Source organism: Carassius auratus, chromosome 47 (assembly GCF_003368295.1).
Source record: "Carassius auratus strain Wakin chromosome 47, ASM336829v1, whole genome shotgun sequence".
Lineage (NCBI taxonomy): Eukaryota > Metazoa > Chordata > Actinopteri > Cypriniformes > Cyprinidae > Carassius > Carassius auratus.
This window is the reverse complement of record NC_039289.1, coordinates 9589474-9612507: the sequence shown is the minus strand read 5'-3', so window position 1 is coordinate 9612507 and position 23034 is coordinate 9589474. Positions and strand designations below refer to the sequence as shown.

The following is a 23034-nucleotide window of genomic DNA, read 5'->3' as shown; positions in this document are numbered from 1 at the left end:
TCTGGGCGCTAACAAGGGCCCATTGTTTGCAGCAGGAACAACTTCGTCGACATCTGGACGGCAGAACACACGGGGCAGTTTGGGGGGTGGTCCGGCTGTGGCGAGACTTAGCCCCCTCCTTTTTCTTTCCTGTTGATCAGGATGACGGCGGCGGCGCAGGGTCCAGCACTATCTTGGGCCGGGGTCCCATGCGCTTGGGATACTGATACCGTCTGGTGGCCGAGCGAGAACGGTGTCGAGGCTCGGGTTTCACCGGCTGGGCTGCGGTGGTAGCAGCTGGCGCTTGCTTAGGAGGCTGACGAATCGGCACCTGTTTGGGGCGACTGGCAGCAGATGAAGCGCGCTTCGGCAGGAAGTGTCGCATTGCCTGGGACGACTTCTGCGCCTCTGTGAAACGCTCGGCGAATCCCTCTATCGCCGGGCCAAAGAGGCCGCTGGGGGAGATCGGTGCGTCTAGGAACTGGGCTCTGTCAGCATCCTTGATCTCCGTAAGGTTGAGCCACAAGTGGCGCTCCAAGACGACCAGGTTAGCCATCGAGCGCCCAATGGCCTGGGCGGTGCTCTTGGTAGCACGCAGCGCCAAGTCTGTTGCACTTCTCAGCTCCCTGAGCGTGGCGACATCTGGGCCAGACTCGTCGGTGGCGGCGAGAAGTTTGGCCTGGAAGACTTGAAGCACCGCCATAGAGTGGAGCGAAGCGATGTGACGTCGTCGCTGAAGGAGAAATAATCTGAATTCCTGTGGCGAAGCGGGCAATATATAGCCAGATGATTCACTGCGTGATTGAATAAGGCTTCAGTTCAGGAGAAAAAAGGGGTTTTTCCCATATGCGTCTTCGACGCAGTACGAGTGAAGTATTGAAAGGGAACTTTATATCTGAGGCGTTTAAAGACTACATTTGTCCATTATTTATTTCTAAAGAAACATGAAAATGTATTAAAGGCTCCATTACCTTGTATCTTATGTTATGGTCCAGTAGAAGCAGTTTTTGTAAAAATTGGTTGATTGGTTGAGTTCACGCAGCACTGGTTGAGTTTAACCACCATTTATTCGGATCAACATTTTCAAAATATTACTGTTAATGTGTCATGAAATGTAATTTTAAAAGTATTTCAGGTGAGAATGTAGTTGTTTAAAACTCAAATCTGTTGTTTATTTATAAAGACAGCGCCTATTTAAAAATGTGTTTCGCCGATCTCAGAGATGGTGAGCTCCACGCAATCAGCGGGAGGTCAGTGATCATCTATCCGCCGAGAAGAAGCCTCACCTTGGATAGACCTTCTGATATGTGCCGCTGGCTCTGATGTCTCTTTAGTAGTTAAACATAAAATATAATTCAGCTGCGGGGTAAATCTAACAGGTTTTCTTTGGTCTATATTCAATTTATCTATATGTTAAAATGAAAATAAAAAAGGCAAGTCTATATAATATTTCGTTTCATTGTAATGGCTGTATATAACGTTACACATGTCCCTGAACTAAGTACATTTCTGCAGCTGTTATTATGCTTAAATGAAAACCAAAGGAGGCAGTGGTAGGCTATTTGATATCCTATTTCGTTTTATTGTAAAGATGAAAATTACAGGATTTGCGTCGTCGCGGACATCACACTCCCGAGACGAATGCACAAAGTCTGAACTAACTATGATGCAGGTCCAAAATCAGCGTACTTTTTTTTTTAATCAGCGGTACTTTGTATTGAGAAACGCACGCAGACCTACGTCACCAGTCTATTTGCCTAATCTTCCCGGTACTTTACTCCCCGGTGGAAACGCAGAAAGCAACAGGTCTGGGGGGAAAAAAGTTCCTGGGAAAAAAAGTTCCTGGGAAAAAAAGTTCCTGGTACAAATGTTCCGGGTAATTTCGGTGGAAACGCGGCATATGAGGCAAATGGGGGGATGCGGAGGCATAAAGTCAAGGGAGATAATTAATCAGAATACTTACCAAAATTTGCTCCTGTTCACGCTCGCCTTCTCTGCAAGATTCGGTGATTCAGATTTCTCTTGGCACATCGATTAGAAGACTTACAATTGTCAGACAGGTTGCTCACGTGACATCTACGTCATGAAGCTCAGTTTGAGTCTGCGCAGTACGCTCGACCCCCAGGAAGTGCGTGCTTCTAATTGACTTCACTTGTCTCCGTTGAATCCAATGGGGTCGCTGTGTCCATTTCTTTTACTGTCTATGGTTAGAACAATGGATCTGCAACACAGGTTGTGACTAGCTAGTCTGTTTCTACAACAATGGATCGTACTGTGGTTAAGCAAATGTTCAGTTTGGAGATCACAAGAGTCTTCATTAAAAATAAACTTATGTAAGAACTTTCTTGTAGCAATAAATTATGTTATTAATTATTATTAGATCATTTTATAATGCATCATAAAATAATTGACTAACCAAAAATTCTTATTAAATTCTCTCAATAATGATAATGAATTCTATACAGCATACTGTATCTTTGTGTCAAATTGTGTAACTGCATTGTTTGCTACAATTCATTGAAATGTATAATTAATAGAAGAAATCTGGAAGAATGACGACTGAATGTAATAATGTGTCTTATTAGAAAACTAACATAGATAGAAGTACACTGTAAAAAGTTTAACTATTATTTACTCAATTTTTTTGGTGAAACATTTTTACACTCAAAAAAATTGAGTAAATTTTAAAGCTGTGAAATCAATGAAATGTACTGTTTAAATTGAGTAATTGTAAGTAAAAAAATTAAGTAAATCTGAATAACTGAATAACTTTATATGAGAAATAAAATTAATTAGATATAATCAAAATTATAAAACACCAGAACTGTAATTCTATGTAAAATAAACAAAAAATATTGAGTAGATATAATTGAAATATTGGATGAAATTTAACCAAACAAATGTGCTATGTTTACTACATGTAAAAGTGAATTTAACTTAATATTGGACTATAAATGATCAAAATGTTGCATTCACTTTTTTTTTACACCATTTACCCTTTACAATTAATATAATAAAACCAAATAAAGAAAGAAACACATTTTTTATTAAACATTTATTTATCAATTAAACATCAGACAAAGTCTAAAATCAACCTTTGAAACATTTTATCCATTTTAATATTCCAGTAGATTGCAAAAATTAAAAACTGTAAAGCAGCCATAAGCCATAAAATGATTAAACCTTATGAAACATTTCATCCATCTTAGTATTCAAGTAGATTACATGTAAAATATGATAGCCGTAAGAGAAATGACATCTTACTTTGTTCCTGGTGCATACCAGCCATTTGCAGTCACACTCATTACCACTCATTAAACCATAAATAAAAAGCAACACTTACATCAATATTAAAGGGATAGTTCACCCAAAAAGATGATGTTGTCATAATGTACTCGCCCTCAAGTTGTCCCAAACCTGTAGAGTTTCTTTCTTCTGTTGAACACAAAAGATATTTTAATGAATGTTGGTTAACAGACAGTTGAAAGTTGCCATTGACTTCCATGGTAGAAAAAAAAAAAAAAAAGGCTACTATGCAAAGTCAATGGCAACCTTTAAATGCGTTAACCAACACTCTTTAATACTTGGCTGAATGTCACGTCACTTCACTTAAAATATCTTTTGTGTTCAACAGAAGAAAGAAACTTGTACAGGTTTGGGACAAATTGAGGGAGAGTAAATTATGACAACATCATCTTTTTGAGTGAACTATCCCTTCAACAGAATTAATCCGATAACAAAAACACTTCCATCAGGAATACCCATTCTGTGGGATGATCATGAACCACTACTGTGCAAGAAGATAATTTTTTAACCTCTGAACATTAACAGAGAGTTTTGGAGGATCCAGCTCAAGAAACAGTTTACTTAATTTACTTAATTTATTTAAACCGTTTTTTATTAAGCTGGAACTTTATTTAGGAAAATTGGTAGGAAATACTTAATAATTTTAGTTTCTAAAACAGATCAGTACAAGTAAATAATTATCAAATATTTATATTAGAATTCACCAGAAATATTGAGGGTATATTAAAAATATAATTAGTTAGTTAAATACTTATTTATTTTCATTAAATAAACTTAAATAATATATGTAAATTTTAGAGAAATTATTTGTTGGATTTTTAATTATTATTTTTAACCTGACCCACTCAAAATATCACTTAAATGATTTCAAAAGATTTTATTAAGTAAATATAGCTCTTTATTTTTGTGAAATTTACTAAGCCACTGAATTATTTTTTACAGTGTAGAATCTCAGGTTTAGAAAGCAAATACTGCCCTTTATAGAAGTTTCTATTTACCCACAGATTTAGTTCCTGTTCTTTTAGGTTTCAAAACATCTACTCTTTATCTTCTTAGAAATGACAACATCTAGATAAGTAACTTTAACCTTCATTTGGAATTTTATTAATTTATTATTTCATTCATCCATCCATCAATTCATAAGTTTGTGATCCGTATTCTTTTTCATTTTATGTTTTTATTATATTATCAATGCTGCATTTATTTGAATTAAAAATATAGGAGGAAAAAACTGTAATTGTGAAAAATTACTACAACTTTAAATAAGTTTTATATTTCAAAGTACTTTGAAATATAAATATAATGTATTCATGTAATGCAAAGTTCATGAGCCATTACTCCAGTTTTCATTGTCACATGATCCTTCAGAAGTACACACACAAACGCACACACACTAGTACAAAATATTTGTATTAAATTTGTTTGATTAAATATTGTTCTTTTTAACATTTTATTCATCAAATAATGCTGGAAAAAGTATATATATGAGCAATACGAATGATCCTTCAGAAATCATTCATTCAACCCTCAATGTTGGAAACAGTTGTGCCGATTTATATATATATATATATATATATATATATATATATATATATAAATTAAAAAACCAGCACAACTGTTTCCAACATTGAGTGTTGAATGAATGATTTCTGAAGGATCATGCGACACTGAAGACTGGAGGAATGATGCTGAAAATTCAGCATTACATCATGGGAATAAATTATATTTTAAAGTATATTAAGCAGAAAAAACATTATTTAAATAGCAATAGTTGATTATTTTTTTATTTTCTTTTTGATCAAATAAATGCAGGCTTGATGAGCATTAAAAAAAAAAAAAAAAAAAAAAAAAAAAAAACATTAAACACCTCAAATGCTTGACCAGCAGTGTATAACTGCAATCTATTATATAATCTTGTTCATTTCTTAAGACACTAAAAACTTTTCAATATTATAATTATTATTGTCTCAACCATGAGCACCATGTTTTATCTTGTGTGTAAACAGAAATAATTTAATTGGATGATCTGGAAATAATGAATGAAGTTTGGTAAATGTGTAGTTTTACTGTTTACTTGCAAGAAATACATATTTTTTACTTTATATACATATTTGACAGGATTGACAGCAAAATGAGTTTCAATATCATATTATGTTATACAATAAAAACAAACAGAGCACATTGTTTTCAGCAAGAGTATATCAAGAGAGAGAAAATGTGATTGAGCATGGCATGACACTCTACTTCTGATGTGAACAATAATTTGTTATCATGTCCTGGAAAATACAGGCTGCTCAGATGCTGCTGACACATACGGTGTGCAACAGGGCATTAAGTTTGCCACAGTTCCTTCTAAACATGGAGTTTGAGTTCTTATCCTCCAAATAATGAAAACGGCTATAAATACGAAAATTAATGGAATGATAATGCAAACACAGATCAGTATTGATATTGTCCCTGGTTCTTGGTTTTCTTCTTTAGGAGATTCTTTATTAGGAACTGCTGCTGAATCTGCAACAAAACAAATGTTCAGAGAGAGAGAGACAGAGAGAGAGATAACATTACTGTACTGTGATAAGACAACAGATTTGTCAATAATTCATATTGGATATTAATCATACAGCATTCAGAATGTTTTTTTTATTTATTTTTTTTATTTACTGTACTAATGCATAACAATAACAATATGTTTGCAGTTATTTAGAAAACATGCTACAGTGAGTTATTCTGTGTTGAAATGTGCGTTCCGTATCTAAATGTCTCTTTCTGTTTTGGGTTTTGTAATTCTGCCTTCTGACAGAATAAAATCCAATAAGTATTTTGACAGCCAGGGAAATGAACTGGATCAAAGATTACAGATTCTGCCCAACCTAAAAAGCCTTGGCATCCATCTAAAAACTGCTCTGACCAGAGGCAAATCAACTCATCAACATACATCATCTTTCATTGGCAGTTGCACTTGTTCCTGTTGCATTTCCTCAATCTGCAAACCCACATGAGTATTGAGTCTTAGGAGGAGGGAACAGGAGAAACAGCTCTCTCCAGTCCAATATTTTTTTAATTTGGACTAAAGTACCCATTTCAATGTCAATGTTAAATACTGCACCTTTAAAACTTCAAACATAAATTAACTATGTTTACGTACCATTAATGAACAGCCATACAATCTCCTGTTTAGAATAAGATGAGTGTGTGATGAAGCAGCTGAACTCTCCTGTATCAGTGTGATTAAGATTGATGAGTTTGATGGAGAAGTTTCCTCTCTCATACTCCTCTGGGAAAGTTTCAGCTCTGTTCTTGTACCGTGGGTTCTGTCGCTCTACTGAATCTTTACCGCTAATTATATCATAAACAGTCTCGCTGCCTTTGTCTCTCCAAAGCACATTAATATCTTGAAGTTTAAGATCACGTTTAGTTGAAGAACACGGCAGGACAACAGAACCACCGATAAACCCCTCGACTGGGACCTGCGGACAGACTGAAATCACAAACACTTTAACTGTGAACAATCTGGCATTACATGGTAAAATTTTATTTGTTTTGTGCTCACCTTTGTTTATCAGCACTAAAAATGCACAGATGAAGCAGTATCTGCAGAAAAAAATAAAATAAATAAAGTTTAAAAGTTAAAGTGCTTTATTGTTGGAAAGAACAGGAATCATGGGTACAGCCCATTCATGAGTTTACTTTTGTCTGTTTCTTAGTGAAATCTTATTTAAGCCAGTTTTCAGCTGGCTGATGATTCCTGAATCTAGGTCACATTAATGCCATTTTCATTGTGTTAAATACATACAATATGCATCAAATGGTTATTAATAAGTAAATATTCAAGACTGTAATAGCAGTAGAAAGCAATGTAGATGTTGTGGGAAAAACAAATACACCATATTCAAAGTTGGGGCACGCATGTACAATTTCCGACAAGGAAACCTGTGAAAGCAGAAATGATTCTCACGTTACACACATAATCAAGATGCCCCACCCACTTTTTAATATTTCTCTTGACCACAGACATTTTCTACATGTTTATGAAGATAATTTTAATACCCTTCTAAATCTTAGATGAAACTTTGATTGTGTCATGTTACTCTCCTTGTAGCATGAAGCCAGCTGAACAAGGAGTATTAGAGTAGGTTTAGAGTTGACAAAACCAAACAAATCCAACCTGGTTTAGATCAGGTTCAGCAGTCTCCAAAAGCCCGATATAAACCTTCTGTCAACTCAAGTTTGTGATTAACTCTAGAACACGTGCTGCTGAAAGTGTGAGAAGTGCAACAAACAACCAATCACACAGAACATGGCTTATTTCACTTCTCATGAGTCGGTCCAATTCACTGCTCTGTTGAAGATTAATAGACGTTATCGTTATTAAAATATGTATTTAAATGCATTTACAAGGCAGAAATGAACACTGCTGCTGCAGCAAAATTTTGAGAAGGCAAACAGCATTAATTTGAAGTGAGAGATGAGGGGGAGTGGCTTATTGTGTTATATGCATGTCACTTTGTTCAGTTTATTAATTCCATTCCATATTGAACCCAGAATAAAACCTGCTCAATAGCAGTGTAGTCTAAGTTACCATGGCGACGAAGCCCGTTCAAAATCAACCGACCTTCTTGATCCCGAAAAGTCACAGTTTGCTCAAACTAAACGTGAACTTAACTTTTGTTATTTGATTTACATCAATGACAGACTTCATCAGGATTCATTCATAGACAGAGCATGTGTAACTGTGCATTCACACCGCCGGCGTCGAGAGCGTCAAAAATCGCTCTTGCCGCTCTGCTCACGATGCTGCTGAAAGATTTGTGAGATCTCAGATGCTCTGACGTAGACCGAATGTTTATTTTGTATTTAAAGTGGCCGCAAAGCAAACAAGCTTGTTGATCTCGTGCAGACTAACCACAAGGAGGGTAACTTTCTAAGTTAACCTCATTAAATATCGTTGTGGATGAAATATTAAGATCCTTTACTTAAAATGATCAATCTCAGACACCTTGGTCCACGTATCACTTTTAATTTATGTATGCAAACAGGGACACATCATAGATTATTGCAAACACGAAACTGCAATAATCAACCTGTCCTCCATTGTGTTTGGGAACTAATGTGGTCGCAGCTGCGTTCTCTGGAATCCTCTCAAGCGGTGGACTTCTACGTTCTGATTGGTTGCTGCCCAATCACGTTATAGCTCATTTACCATAAAGTTGCCTTGATTTCAACTCTCCTCAACGCTCTCAATGGCCAAGTCGCACCACACTGCTCCCCGCCGCTGCATACATTGAAAATGAAGGACTTTGGGCCAAATTGACACTCGACGCCGGCAGTGTGAACGCACAGTAAGGCTGGAGAAGGCTTAGCCTTTTCCTGGGCATGGAGACTTGGGGCAAAAATGCCTCTAAATTGGACAAAAATGCCCCTGCACAAACAAATTAAGTCAGTTAAATCTGTTGCTAACAAAGTGAAAATGAACAGAACTTGTCGATTGTGGCATCAAATTAAGATATGCTCATGTGCACAGTTCACCTGAATGATTACATTTATTTGGTATACTTTGCACAATATTAACAAACTGTACACTGAAACAAAATAACCAGAACATTAAAGGGGGGGGGGGGGTGAAATGCTCGTTTTCACTCAATATCCTGTTAATATTGTGTACCTATAGAGTAGTACTGCATCCTTCATAACTCCAAAAAGTCTTTAGTTTTATTATATTCATAAGAGAAAGATAGTCTGTACCAATTTTTCCCGGAAAAACATGACCGGCTGGAGGCGTGACGTGTGGGCGGAGCTAAAGAATCACGAGCGCCAGTAGGCTTTTGCGTTGAGAGCATGTGGAAGCTGTGACATTACCGTGAGGGAAAACCATCATCCAAAACAAACCATGGCTAACAGTCAGATTCAGCCATTTATTTATGATCCAGAATCAGATCCCGAGGCTGAAACTGAACGAGAGCAGCAGCAGCAACGACTCACTCCGAGCGGGGCTCGAACCCGGGTCTCCGGCATGGGAGGGGACGCACTAACAAGGAGGCAGAGATATTTTAAGCAGTTTTACTCACCGCCTGCGGTTCCAACACACGATCGTGACCCTTTTTCGTTGGGATTGCATCATCCTTAAGAAATAAACGATACGCAAATCCGGCATCAAACTGGGCCTTGTTTGTAAAACAAGCATCTTCGAAATGCAGGGAACAAACAAAAACACTTGCACAACTCCGTTGATGCTCTGTAAAAATAAACTCCATCCACTGGTCCCTTAATGCAGTTTTTTTTTTTTTGGTAATCTCTGCAGTGTTGTCTTGCCCTGGCAACCAAAAACACACTTCTTTTGTGACATTTCGCGACGCTCTCGCTCTGATCACTGAATGAATGTCTGTGCTCCGCCTCTCAGTGCTCTGCTATACTGGAGCGCGTGCTCTTCCGGCAGACGCGCCCTTAGGACCCATATAAGGAAATTCTGCTCCATCTAACATCACACAGAGCCATACTCGAAAAATCTTTCCGAAACTTGTGACAACCGGAAGGAGTATTTTTGGAACAGAAATACTCCTTCAAACGTACAACTTAATTTTTGAAACATTGTCCATGTTTAGCATGGGAATCCAACTCTTTAACAGTGTAAAAAACTCAGTATGCATGAAATAGCATTTCACCCCCCCCTTTAATGACTGATAGAGCTCATGGTTTATCTGTCAATCAGATGCGCTCTCGGCCACTGATCTAAGCTCGTGACATATTATTTATAATTATCATTGGCTGATAGAAATGTAAAAAAAAAATAATAGTATTTTAGATGGTAATACGATCAAGACCCCCAATGACGTCATGATCTATTTTGTCATGCAGGGCTCAAAATTGGTATATATATATATATTTTATTTAAAATTGAAAATAATCTTTTATCTCACAACTTTTGTAATTATGGATTTGGTGAATTGTGTTTCTGAAACGGAAGGCTACATCCAAAAAATTCTAAAATGCAACCTTTGGAATCGACTCTCAATTCCCAACGCCTCGGAATCAAGGAATCGATTCTTTTTGGAATTGATTCCCCGCCCTACTATCTCTTTAAAACCTGATGCACATGCGGCGGATCTGACACAAACATTCGCTTTTCTCTCAACATGTTATGGTCATTTAAGTGAAGTGAAATTCAGCCAAGTATGGTGACCTATACTCAGAATTTGTGCTCTGCATTTAACCCATCCGAAATGCACACAGTGAACACACACACACACTGTGAGCACACATCCGGAGCAGTGGGCAGCCATTTATGCTGTGGCACCCGGGGAGCAGTTAGGGGTTCGATGCCTTGCTCAAGGGCACCTAAGTCGTGGTATTGAAGGTGGAGAGAACTGCTCATGCACTCCCCCCACCCACAATTCCGTCCGGCCCGAGACTTGATCTCACAACCCTTCGATTGGGAGTCCAACCCTCTAACCATTAGGCCACGACTTCCCTTAATTCCCTTATCTATTTAGGACTCGTTTAAGACCGTGTTTACGAGGTATCTCGCCATAACTGCACATTTTAACATAATTGTGTGCGTTCTTTTCTGCTGAAGCGGCTCACCATAGTATGTGGAAAATCGAACGTGCAGCCTTTCAAACTCCATTTGAAAATCAACTTTATCCAGTCTCTGTGCTATTTCTCGCGTGAAGATATGACCGTACCTAGGTCATTATACTCGATTAAATTTGCGGATATCTCAAATATCTGAAGATGATTGACGGGCCACCAATTAAACAGCCCTTGCTTAGGGTAAAATGCCTCCCTCACAACTGTGGCAAGGTGTTGCTGCTGTTTTTATTGCTTACTATAGCTCTGCATTTAACCCATCCAAAGTGCATACACACAGCAGTGAACACACAGCAATGGGATCAGTGGACAGCCATTTAAGCAGGGAGCAGTTGGGGTTCAGTGCCTTGCTGAAGGGCACCTAAGTCGTGGTATTGCCGGCCCGAGACTCGAAACCACAACCTTAGAGTTCGGAGTCAAACTCTTATGCTATGTCCTCGTAAGAAAAAATTCGGACTCATTCTCTTAAAAAAAAAAAAAAAGAAAAGAAAAAAAAGACATGAATGACCATGCATAGACAAAAACATTAGATTAAAAAAAAAAAATCATGAATATATTTTTAGTTTCATTTTTTTTTTTTTTACCAGACTTTGTTTAAAGATGATTCTCAACTATTATGTGTAAAATGGCCATAAACAGGTTCTCATTGTATATAATGCATCTATAAACTAAATATAATTTGCATATTTATGTGTTTTTGGGGCAACATAAAATAAGTGTAATTTTTAAGATTTTCATAATAATACAGTATATCATAGAATATTGAAATATAATTATTTTGCCTGTTCATTTGTTCCCAAAATGTGTAATAAACATGTACCAGTGTACTTATATGAGGAAATGTATGAAATCAACGTCCTGTTTCATATTTTGATTTGAACCCCATAACATTTTCCTGAGATGTTGATTTATGATACACAGTTTCAGACATTTTTGATGACCAAGGAGAGGGAGTGGTCATGGTAAACATTCAATCATTTGGTATCTCTGAAAATCCTTGAATGTGCTCTGTACAAGACATCCAGACTTAAAACTGTGGTATGTACAGTATCTGAGAAATTCACTAAAATATAATGTCCTCATATGAGGCCGCAGGGTCTTAAGAGGCTAAGGAAGTATTATCACCCATCCTCTATGCTAATGCTAATGGTTAGATCAAAACAATAGTTAAAGCTATTTCTTTGAGTATTTATCCATCGTTAACTAATCAGACCACGAATAATGAATTAATGATAATACAAATACTTTTTTACTAATGCTAGTTTAAGTGAGAGCCAAAACAAACCAGGCCAAATGCACATGCGAGCAAACTATCACTTTTTCACCTATCGCGGCAGATCTGAAGTGAAACGTGTGGGAAGTAGCCTACAAATCGTTTCGATGAAACAGAATGTCACTGAAAAAAATATAAACATACCCGATGATCATGGTGTCCCGATATTAATAATGGATAATTTACATACTATTTCTAAAATGATATTTGTAGGAAAACTGAAAGTAAGCTATTACGCAGATAGATTTCGGTTTATAAAAATCTAACTATCGCGAGAGTGAGTCGAAAGCATACAGTGCGGTTAGCTCTCGCGGTTGTTTGGTACGCAAATCCTCTTCTTCTTATATAATTTGTGGCAGGCTAGACGCATCACTGTCTAATTACTGCCCTCCTCCGGTCATCTGGATACTCCGCTTAACATTTAAATCCTTGCGTAAAGCCAAGGCCGGTGGTCTCATTTATCAAACTCTCCAAAGATTTCATCCTAAAAGTGTACGTATGCACAAATGGTAGATTTTGCGTACGCACAAAAGTTTTTTTTATTTTTTATTTTATTTTTTTTTCAAACCAATGACTACGTACAATATCGAAGTGTGCATCCTTGATCACTGTTCTCACAAAAATATTTTCTCTCAACATGAGATCTGCAGTTTAGTTTGAAGATTAATTATTGTGCACCTAAAGCACTTCTTGCTGTTATTAAAGCACACCACAGGAAACGTGATCAAGCGCATCCTATAAACATGCCTAAATTCTTAAATTGTCCTACATTTTTACATCTGCGTAATGACTTTATGTAATTTCATCTCCATTAAAGAGAGTTGAATATTTAATGTAAATGTCAAAAAATGAAAAACTTTTATCACTCCAGGTAAAAGAGTGCGTACCACAACACCAACACTACACCAACTTCATTTACGTCTCTATGCAGAAGGCCTGTGTTGTGCCAAGCACTTAAACAAATGCTCAATGTCATTTGTTTTATCAGTGTACAGAACACTCTTTTTTGAATTTGCGTTGTTATCACCCTCTTCTATGTGGATTTTATCAGTGTACAGAACACTCTTTTTTGAATTTGCGTTGTTATCACCCTCTTCTATGTGGATTTTATCAGTGTACAGAACACTCTTTTTGAATTTGCGTTGTTATCACCCTCTTCTATGTGGATTTTATCAGTGTACAGAACAATCTTTTTTGAATTTGCGTTGTTATCACCCTCTTCTATGTGGATTTTATCAGTGTACAGAACAATCTTTTTTGAATTTGCGTTGTTATCCCCCTCTTCTATGTGGATTCCATGTGATCTTGCACACACCACAACTCGCTGTCGCCAAATCTTCTCGGCTGACGCAAAACCTCAACTGTGCGAATGCATCAGTGGAACCAGACGATAGGCTTAAATATTTCCCGGTTTGACTGTTAAAAGCAGATGATTGGCTTTCCAGCAGGAGGGGCGGGACATGTGCATACAACCGCCATCTTTGCCGTTACGGGTTTTCCTTATATAGTTGTATTGAGGATTGAGGAAGTGACATGTCTCTTATAAATTGTCTCTGGTTGTGTTCATATTTACGGCAAGTTAATTTTTTATAGATCCCAATATGTGAGTGCAAAATTGTGTACGCATTTTAGATGGCCATTTTGTGCAACGTTTATAAAAGAGACCCCAGGGCCTGTATTCACAAAACATATTAAGGCTAAAAGTATCTCAACCATAGACTGTATAACTTGCAGATTTAGGAGAAAATCTTAAAAATAGTGGGCATGTAAGACCTAAATTTAGGACTCCTACATTTTTGCTCTAAGTATTTATATATATATATTTCCTAATATTTTGGTTTGGAGGTTATCCCAAATCCCAAATCCCAAATATTTCATAAATATATGTTCACACTTCCAGTTTGATTTTCTTTTATCTTTGCATGTCTTACTATCAGCCATGATTTTTCTGCTAATTAAAAGGCTGTTTATTTGCATATTACCAAAACGCTTAGTCGCAGTAAGAAAAAAAAATACACATGAAAATACAGATGAAGTGGCAAAATCACTGTCCGTGATGGATAAATCATTTATGGCTGATTTATGTGGTAATATAGTACATTGGGCAGGACATCCATATGCTCACCTTACATTCATCGACCTCAAATATGGTTTATCGTCTGAGATATGTAGTAACTTTACATTGCTGCTTAATAAAATTTTAGCCTACAAAAAAAAGTGCGTTGTTCACATGTTTGTGGAAACTGAACAACTAAATCTCATTTTTATGCATTAAGAACAAACAGTGCACGCTGATTTCTGTCAATGAGAATATAACAATACAGACAGTGTAATACTTGATTCACACTGCACCTGTGAGTGTGGCATGAGCTGTGGAAGAGAAAATGATTAATCATAACGTGCCTTTCATGCTTTCAAAATGAAATCGTATTTGTTACACTGGGTGCCAGAAAAAACATGCTTCTCAGAGGCTGACACTGGAGAGGCAACAGGCCTTACCAATATTCTGCACAAGAAAGAAACATTGAAAGCTGTGCTACAAATTCCGCTAAAGGTAACATTTAACTTGCAATATAGTCATAAAAATGAGAGAAAGTGAGTCTGTTAAAACTTTTTAAACCTTCAGTTTGCCACAGTTCCTAAATAGGCTGTTACAGACACGACAGTTAATGCAAGTAATAAAAAAACAACCACACAGATCAATATCTTCATCCAATCTGACTGTGTTTGTGGTCCTTCATTTTCTTGTTCAGTTGTTTTGTTTCCTTTTTCTGCTGTTGATTCTGCAAAAAAAAAAAAAAAAAAAAAAAAAAAAAAACTATTATTGCACTGCAATAAAAAAACGGGTTGTTTTTAATTTAAAGCTTTTTTTTTTCACTTTTTTGTACCCTTAAGGATCAGCTGTATAGTACGGAGTTCATCTGTGTGTGTGATGAAGCAGCTAAACTCTCCTTCATCAGTGTGATTCAGATTGATGAGTTTAATGGAGAAGTTTCTTCTCTCATACTCCTCTGGGAAGGTTTCAGCTCTGTTCTTGTACTGTGGATTCTGTCGCTCTACTGAATCTTTACCGCTAATTATATCATAAACAATCTCACTGTCTTTGTCTCTCCAAAACACATTAATATCTTGAAGTTTAAGATCATGTTCATCCGAAGAACACGGCAGGACAACAGAACCACCGATAAACCCCTCGACTGGGACCTGCAGACAGACTGAAATCACACAAACTTTAATTGTAAATACACAATCAGGAATCGGCCATCAATACACGATACAAGAATTTATAATAAAATTTTAATTTAGGTGCTCACCTTTGTTAATCAGCACTACAAATGCAGAGATGAAGCACCAACTGCAGAAACAGAAGAAGAAAACTTCCTTGTTAACCATGTAGATCATGACATTGGCAACAGTCTTGTTTGAGATGAGCAGAACGGATCACTAGTGATTAGTGATCAATACTCTTGCAAAAGCATGATGGGAAGTGACTTCAAATAATAACACACATCAGCTTAAAGGGTTAAATCACCCAGTAATGAAAATTTTGTCATTAATAACTCACCCTCATTTTTTTCCTAACAAGTAAGACCTCCGTTTATCTTCGGAACAGAGTTTAAGATATTTTAGATATAGTCCAAGAGCTCTCAGTCCCTCCATTCAAACTGTGTGTACGGTATACTGTCCATGTCCAGAAAGGTAAGAAAAACATCATCAAAGTAGTCCATGTGACATCAGAGGGTCGGTTAGAATTTCTTGAAACATCGAAAATACATTTTGGTCCAAAAATAGCAAAAACTACGACTTTATTCAGCATTGTCTTCTCTTCCATGTCTGTTGTGAGATTTCAAAATCATTCGATGTAACCGGATCTTCTTGAACCAGTTCACCAAATCGATCTGAATCATTTGAAACGGTTCGGGTCTCTAATATGCATTAATCCACAAATGACTTAAGCTGTTAACTTTTTTTAATGTGGCTGACACTCCCTCTGAGTTAAAACAAACAAATATCCCGGAGTAATTCATTTACTCAAACAGTACACTGACTGAACTGCTGTGAAGAGAGAACTGAAGATGAACACAGAGCCGAGCCAGATAACGAACGAAAGATTGACTCGTTCACGAGTCAAGAACCGTTTCTGTCAGACGTGTCCGATTCGAGAACCGAGGAGCTGATGATACTGCGCATGTGTGATTCAGCGTGAAGCAGACTGACACACAGAGCGTCTGAACCGAACTGATTCTTTTGGTGATTGATTCTGAACTGATTCTGTGCTAGTGTTATGAGCTCAGGTAAACCGAAGGCTTGCAGTCAACGCCAATGACGCCATTACATATACTTCAAAAAATTCTAACTGACCCTCTGATGTCACATGGACTACTTTGATGATGTTTTGGACAGTATGGACAGTATGGACAGTATACCGTACACATAGGTTCAATGGAGGGACTGAGAGCTCTCGGACTAAATCTAAAATATCCTAAACTGTGTTCCAAAAAAGGTCTTATGAGTTTGAAACAACATGAGGGTAAGTTATTAATAACATAATTTTGCAAATCGGGCGAACTAACCCTTTAATCTGTTTTTTGTTTACAAAAAGTTACAGTCAAAGGAATTGTGTTTGTCCTTTAGGTTAATCATTTGAAATAATAAAAACAAAGTTCAAACTTTTGACTACTTTCTTTAATAACTACATAACACAATACTTGTTCTTTTACTTTCAGTACTTGAGTAGTAAATTTTAAAATAAACTACTTGCAAAACTTAAGTACAACAAATGTTGAATACTTTAGTACTTCTACTTAAGTGTGGTGCTCAACCCTCTGGAGTCTAAGGGTATTTTTGGGGCCTGGAGAAGTTTTGTCATGCCCTGATATTTGTGCTTTTTTCAGTTTCTTATAAATATCTAAATGGGTAAAGTCTAATATCACTGTAATCAGCACAAACTGGGCTATAATAATATGTGAAATGCATGTATGTACATGATTGTATTTGTGAAAAAAAAAAAAATGTCATGCATGGTTAGTGGAAAAACTAAAAATGTTATTTCACTTGAATAAGGCAATAAAACACATACATAACATTGGTTCCCGGGATTGTTGAGAACTGGAGCTTGTAGCCTAGAATTTTTCTTTCTAAATTATGTGAAAATCATCTTGTTTACTCACTCACAGAAAACAATATATTGATTTAAATTTTCTAAGACACTTTTTGTTGGTAAAAGTCATATGCGAGTAGGCATCAACTATCATGAATATCATTGTGATTTACACTTGAGAAGACAAAGGCCTGCATAATGAGAAAATGCATCTCAAACCCCGTTGCACACCGCTGCATGCCGTTTCCAGGAAACATGACATTCAACACGGAAACAGTAGCAAAACGTTGCGCACCGTTTTGAACTTGAACATGCCCCAGTTTCCTTTTAGACCCTGCTGGTAGATGCTGGAACTGCACCACCCGACTGAAGGAAAAACTAAAATAAAAAACAAACAAACACAGAAGTAGGCTGTTTTCTGATTAAATAAAAAGTAATTAAGAGCTCTTTGTCAGAAATATCGCAGGAGTGTTAACTATTTATTTGGAATCATTATTTGGAAAAAAAACTCTGGAATCCTCTCAAGCTGTGGACTTCTACGTTCTGATTGGTTGCCGCCCAAACGCGTCAAAGCTCATTACCAATAAAGTTGCCTTGATTTCAACTCTCCTCGATGCTCTCAACGGCCAAGTCGCACCGCGCCGCTCCCTGCCGCTGCTCGACACCGGCTTACATTGAAAATGAATTACTTTGGGCCACTTTGACACTCTCAACACCGGCAGTGTGAATGCACAGTAAGGCTGGGGAAGGCTTAGCCTTTTCCTGGGCATGGAGACTTGGGGCAAAAATGCCACTAAATTGGACAAAAATGCCCCTGCACAAACACATTAAGTCAGTTAAATCTGTTGCTAACAAAGTGAAAATGAACAGACATTGTCGATTGTGGCATCAAATTAAGATCTGCTCGTGTTGCACCGCATTTCATTTTAGGCGTTTATACAGTGGTGCGCACTTTAACCAATCAGACGCAATTCTGTTGAGCTTAGGAATGCAATGGCCAATCACAGGTGTTCAGATGAGTCGTCGCTGTAAGTCATCAGTTTTGAGTGCGCGCACGTTTTCTGACTGAATTCCAAGAGTTCTCTCATCATAAACAACAAAGCACAGATGCACTTACAATGTACATGAGATTAAATTCACAGTGTATACAGCTTCAGTGACTATAACAATAGTTTTTTAGTGATAATGTTTATAATGTATTTGCTGTGCGAATATCCATGGAAAGAAAAGGTTATATAACCTTATCAATTTCTAATGTTTTTATTGAATTGAAATCACTTTAAATACAAATTTAGCCCCATTAAACAAATTTTATTAGCCTACATGACATCCATGTCTGGTTGTTGGTTAAAAATATGGGTTTATGATGTTTAAAACATTTGCCTGCTTTTAAAAGCATTGCTATCTCTTAGGGCTGTGAATCGATTCTGATTCCAATCCCTGGTCCTGAGAATCGATTCCTCACTGTTGTTTTCGAGTATTTTACAAATCTTTTTTTTTTTTTTTTTAGATTAAAGGAACCTAATCTCACCATGATAACTGCAGGATAGGTCGTATAATGTATCTATAATATGAAGCTGAATTTATTTTATTTTTTTCAGCTTTGCACGTGAAATTATTCATAGCCCAGATCCGCAGGGACATGCGTTTATCGCATGAATCTAATAAGAATATAAGACATGAAGTGTCTAGAATAAATGTGCACAGTTCACCTGAATGATTACATTTATTTGGTATACTTTGCACAATATTAACAAACTGTACACTGAAACAAAATAACCAGAACATTATGACTGATAGAGCTCATGGTTTATCTGTCAATCAGATGCGCTCTCGGCCACTGATCTAAGCTCGTGACATATTATTTATAATTATCATTGGCTGATAGAAATGAATAAAAAAAAAAAATAGTATTTTAGATGGTAATACAATCAAGACCCCCAATGACGTCATGATCTATTCTGTCATGCAGCGCTCAAAATTGTGGACAAGCCAGTTCCACCATAAAATAATCTTCGAATCGTTATTTTTTTTATATATATATTATTATTATTATTATTATTATTATTTAAAATTGAAAATAATCTTTTATCTCAAAACTTTTGTAATTATGTATTTGGTGAATTGTGCTTCTGAAACGGAAGGCTACATTCTAAAATTCTAAAATGCAACCTTTGGAATCGACTCTAAATTCCGAACGCCTCGGAATCAAGGAATCGATTCTTTTTGGAATTGATTCCCCGCCCTACTATCTCTTTAAAACCTGATGCACATGCGGCGGATCTGACACAAACATTCGCTTTTCTCTCAACATGTTATGGTCATTTAGGACTCGTTTAAGACCGTGTTTACGAGGTAACTTGCCATAACTGCACATTTTAACATAATTGTGTGCGTTCTTTTCTGCTGAAGCGGCTCACCATAGTATGTGGAAAATCGAACGTGCAGCCTTTCAAACTCCATTTGAAAATCAACTTTATCCAGTCTCTGTGCTATTTCTCGCGTGAAGATATGACCGTAGCTAGGTCATTATACTCAATTAAATTTGCGGATATCTCAAATATCTGAAGATGATTGACGGGCCACCAATTAAACAGCCCTTGCTTAGGGTAAAATGCCTCTATCACAACTGTGGCAAGGTGTTGCTGCTGTTTTTATTACTTACTATAGCTCTGCATTTAACCCATCCAAAGTGCATACACACAGCAGTGAACACACAGCAATGGGATCAGTGGACAGCCATTTAAGCAGGGAGCAGTTGGGGTTCAGTGCCTTGCTCAAGGGCACCTAAGTCGTGGTATTGCCGGCCCGAGACTCGAAACCACAACCTTAGGGTTCGGAGTCAAACTCTTATGCTATGTCCTCGTAAGAAAAAATTCGGACTCATTCTCTTAAAAAAAAAAATAAATAAAAAAAAGACATGAATGACCATGCATAGGCAAAAACATTCGATTTTAAAAAAAAATCATGAATAGATTTTTAGTTTCATTTTTTTTTTTTTTAACCAATCTTTGTTTAAAGATGATTCTCAACTGTTATGTGTAAAATGGCCATAAACAGGTTCTCATTGTATATAATGTATCTATAAACTAAATATAATTTGCATATTTATGTGTTTTTGGGGCAACATAAAATGAGTGTAATTTTTAAGATTTTCATAATAATACAGTATATCATAGAATATTGAAATATAATTATTTTGCCTGTTAATTTGTTCCCAAAATGTTTCATATTTTGATTTGAACCCCATAACATTTTCCTGAGATGTTGATTTATGATACACAGTTTCAGACATTTTTTATGACCAAAGAGAGGGAATGGTCATGGTAAACATTCAATCATTTGGTATCTCTGAAAATCCTTGAATGTGTTCTGTACAAGACATCCAGACTTAAAACTGTGGTATGTACAGTCTCTGAGAAATTCACTAAAATATAATGTCCTCATATGAGGCCGCAGGGTCTTAAGAGGCTAAGGAAGTATTATCACCCATCCTCTATGCTAATGCTAATGGTTAGATCAAAACAATAGTTAAAGCTATTTCTTTGAGTATTTATCCATCGTTAACTAATCAGACCACGAATAATGAATTAATGATAATACAAATACTTTTTTACTAATGCTAGTTTAAGTGAGAGCCAAAACAAACCAGGCCAAATGCACATGCGAGCAAACTATCACTTTTTCACCTATCGCGGCAGATCTGAAGTGAAACGTGTGGGAAGTAGCCTACAAATCGTTTCGATGAAACAGAATGACACTGAAAAAATATAAACATACCCGATGATCATGGTGTCCCGATATTAATAATGGATATTTTACATACTATTTCTAAAATGATATTTGTAGGAAAACTGAAAGTAAGCTATTACGCAGATAGATTTCGGTTTATAAAAATCAAACTATCGCGAGAGTGAGTCGAAAGCATACAGTGCGGTTAGCTCTCGCGGTTGTTTGGTACGCAAATCCTCTTCTTCTTATATAATTTGTGGCAGGCTAGACGCATCACTGTCTAATTACTGCCCTCCTCCGGTCATCTGGATACTCCGCTTAACATTTAAATCCTTGCGTAAAGCCAAGGCCAGGGGTCTCATTTATCAAACTCTCCAAAGATTTCATCCTAAAAGTGTACGTATGCACAAATGGTAGATTTTGCGTACGCACAAAAGTTTTTTTTTTGTTTTTGTTTTTGTTTTTTAAACCAATGACTATGTACAATATCGAAGTGTGCATCCTTGATCACTGTTCTCACAAAAATATTTTCTCTCAACATGAGATCTGCAGTTTAGTTTGAAGATTAATTATTGTGCACCTAAAGCACTTCTTGCTGTTATTAAAGCACACCACAGGAAAAGTGATCAAGCGCATCCTATAAACATGCCTAAATTCTTTAATTGTCCAACATTTTTTACATCTGCGTAATGACTTTATGTAATTTCATCTCCGTTAAACAGAGTCGAATATTTAATGTAAATGTCAAAAAATTAAAAACTTTTCTCACTCCAGGTAAAAGAGTGCGTACCACAACACCAACACTACACCAACTTCATTTACGTCTCTATGCAGAAGGCCTGTGTTGTGCCAAGCACTTAAACAAATGCTCAATGTCATTTGTTTTATCAGTGTACAGAACAATCTTTTTTGAATTTGCGTTGTTATCACCCTCTTCTATGTGGATTTTATCAGTGTACAGAACAATCTTTTTTGAATTTGCGTTGTTATCACCCTCTTCTATGTGGATTCCATGTGATCTTGCACACACCACAACTCGCTGTCGCCAAATCTTCTCGGCTGTCGCAAAACCTCAACTGTGCGAATGCATCAGTGGAACCAGACGATAGGCTTAAATATTTCCCGGTTTGACTGTTAAAAGCAGATGATTGGCTTTCCAGCAGGAGGGGCGGGACATGTGCATACAACCGCCATCTTTGCCGTTACGGTTTTTCCTTATATAGTTGTATTGAGGATTGAGGAAGTGGCATGTCTCTTATAAATTGTCTCTAGTTGTGTTCATATTTACGGCAAGTTAATTTTTTTATAGATCCCAATATGTGAGTGGAAAATTGTGTACGCATTTTAGATGGCCCTTTTGTGCAACGTTTATAAAAGAGACCCCAGGGCCTGTATTCACAAAACATATTAAGGCTAAAAGTATCTCAACCATAGACTGTATAACTTGCAGATTTAGGAGAAAATCTTAAAAATAGTGGGCATGTAAGACCTAAATTTAGGACTCCTACATTTTTGCTCTAAGTATTTCACAAAGCACTAACATTTATATATATATATATATATATATATATATATATATATATATATATATATACATATATATATATTTTTTTTTTTTTTTTTTTTTTTTTCTAATATTTTGGTTTGGAGGTTATCCCAAATCCAAATTTTGATAAATATATGTTCACACTTCCAGAAAATGATTAATCCTAACGTGCCTTTCATGCTTTCAAAATGAAATCTTATTTGTTACCCTGGGTGCCAGAAAAAAACGTGCTTCTCAGAGGCTGACACTGAAGAGGCAACAGGCCTTACCAATATTCTGCACAAGAAAGAAACATTGAAAGCTGTGCTACAAATTCCGCTAAAGGTAACATTTAACTTGCAATATAGTCATAAAAATGAGAGAAAGTGAGTCTGTTAAAACTTTTTAAACCTTCAGTTTGCCACGGTTCCTAAATAGGCTGTTACAGACACGACAGTTAATGCAAGTACCGTATTTTTCGGACTATAAGTCGCACCTGAGTTTAAGTCGCATCAGTCTTAAAATACGTCATGA

General features: G+C 36.6%; 2 protein-coding genes across 2 annotated transcripts; both read right to left on the bottom strand.

The window, feature by feature from the left end:
- Positions 1-5333: 5333 nt before the first annotated feature.
- On the bottom strand, positions 5334-12601 carry LOC113065036 (CD276 antigen homolog). Its single transcript, XM_026236153.1, has 4 exons — positions 12287-12601; positions 6836-6876; positions 6431-6763; positions 5334-5796 (listed from the first exon to the last, which is right to left on the bottom strand). Exons 1-4 carry the CDS (start codon positions 12295-12297, stop codon positions 5555-5557), a joined length of 627 nt encoding a protein of 208 aa, XP_026091938.1. The 5' UTR covers positions 12298-12601; the 3' UTR covers positions 5334-5554.
- A 2403-nt stretch (positions 12602-15004) lies between these two features.
- LOC113065037 (CD276 antigen homolog) lies at positions 15005-22501 on the bottom strand. The gene is made up of 3 exons (XM_026236154.1): positions 21024-22501; positions 15457-15497; positions 15005-15357 (listed from the first exon to the last, which is right to left on the bottom strand). The coding sequence occupies exons 1-3, from the start codon at positions 21032-21034 to the stop codon at positions 15017-15019; spliced, it is 393 nt and encodes a 130-aa protein (XP_026091939.1). The 5' UTR covers positions 21035-22501; the 3' UTR covers positions 15005-15016.
- Between the last annotated feature and the right edge of the window lie 533 nt (positions 22502-23034).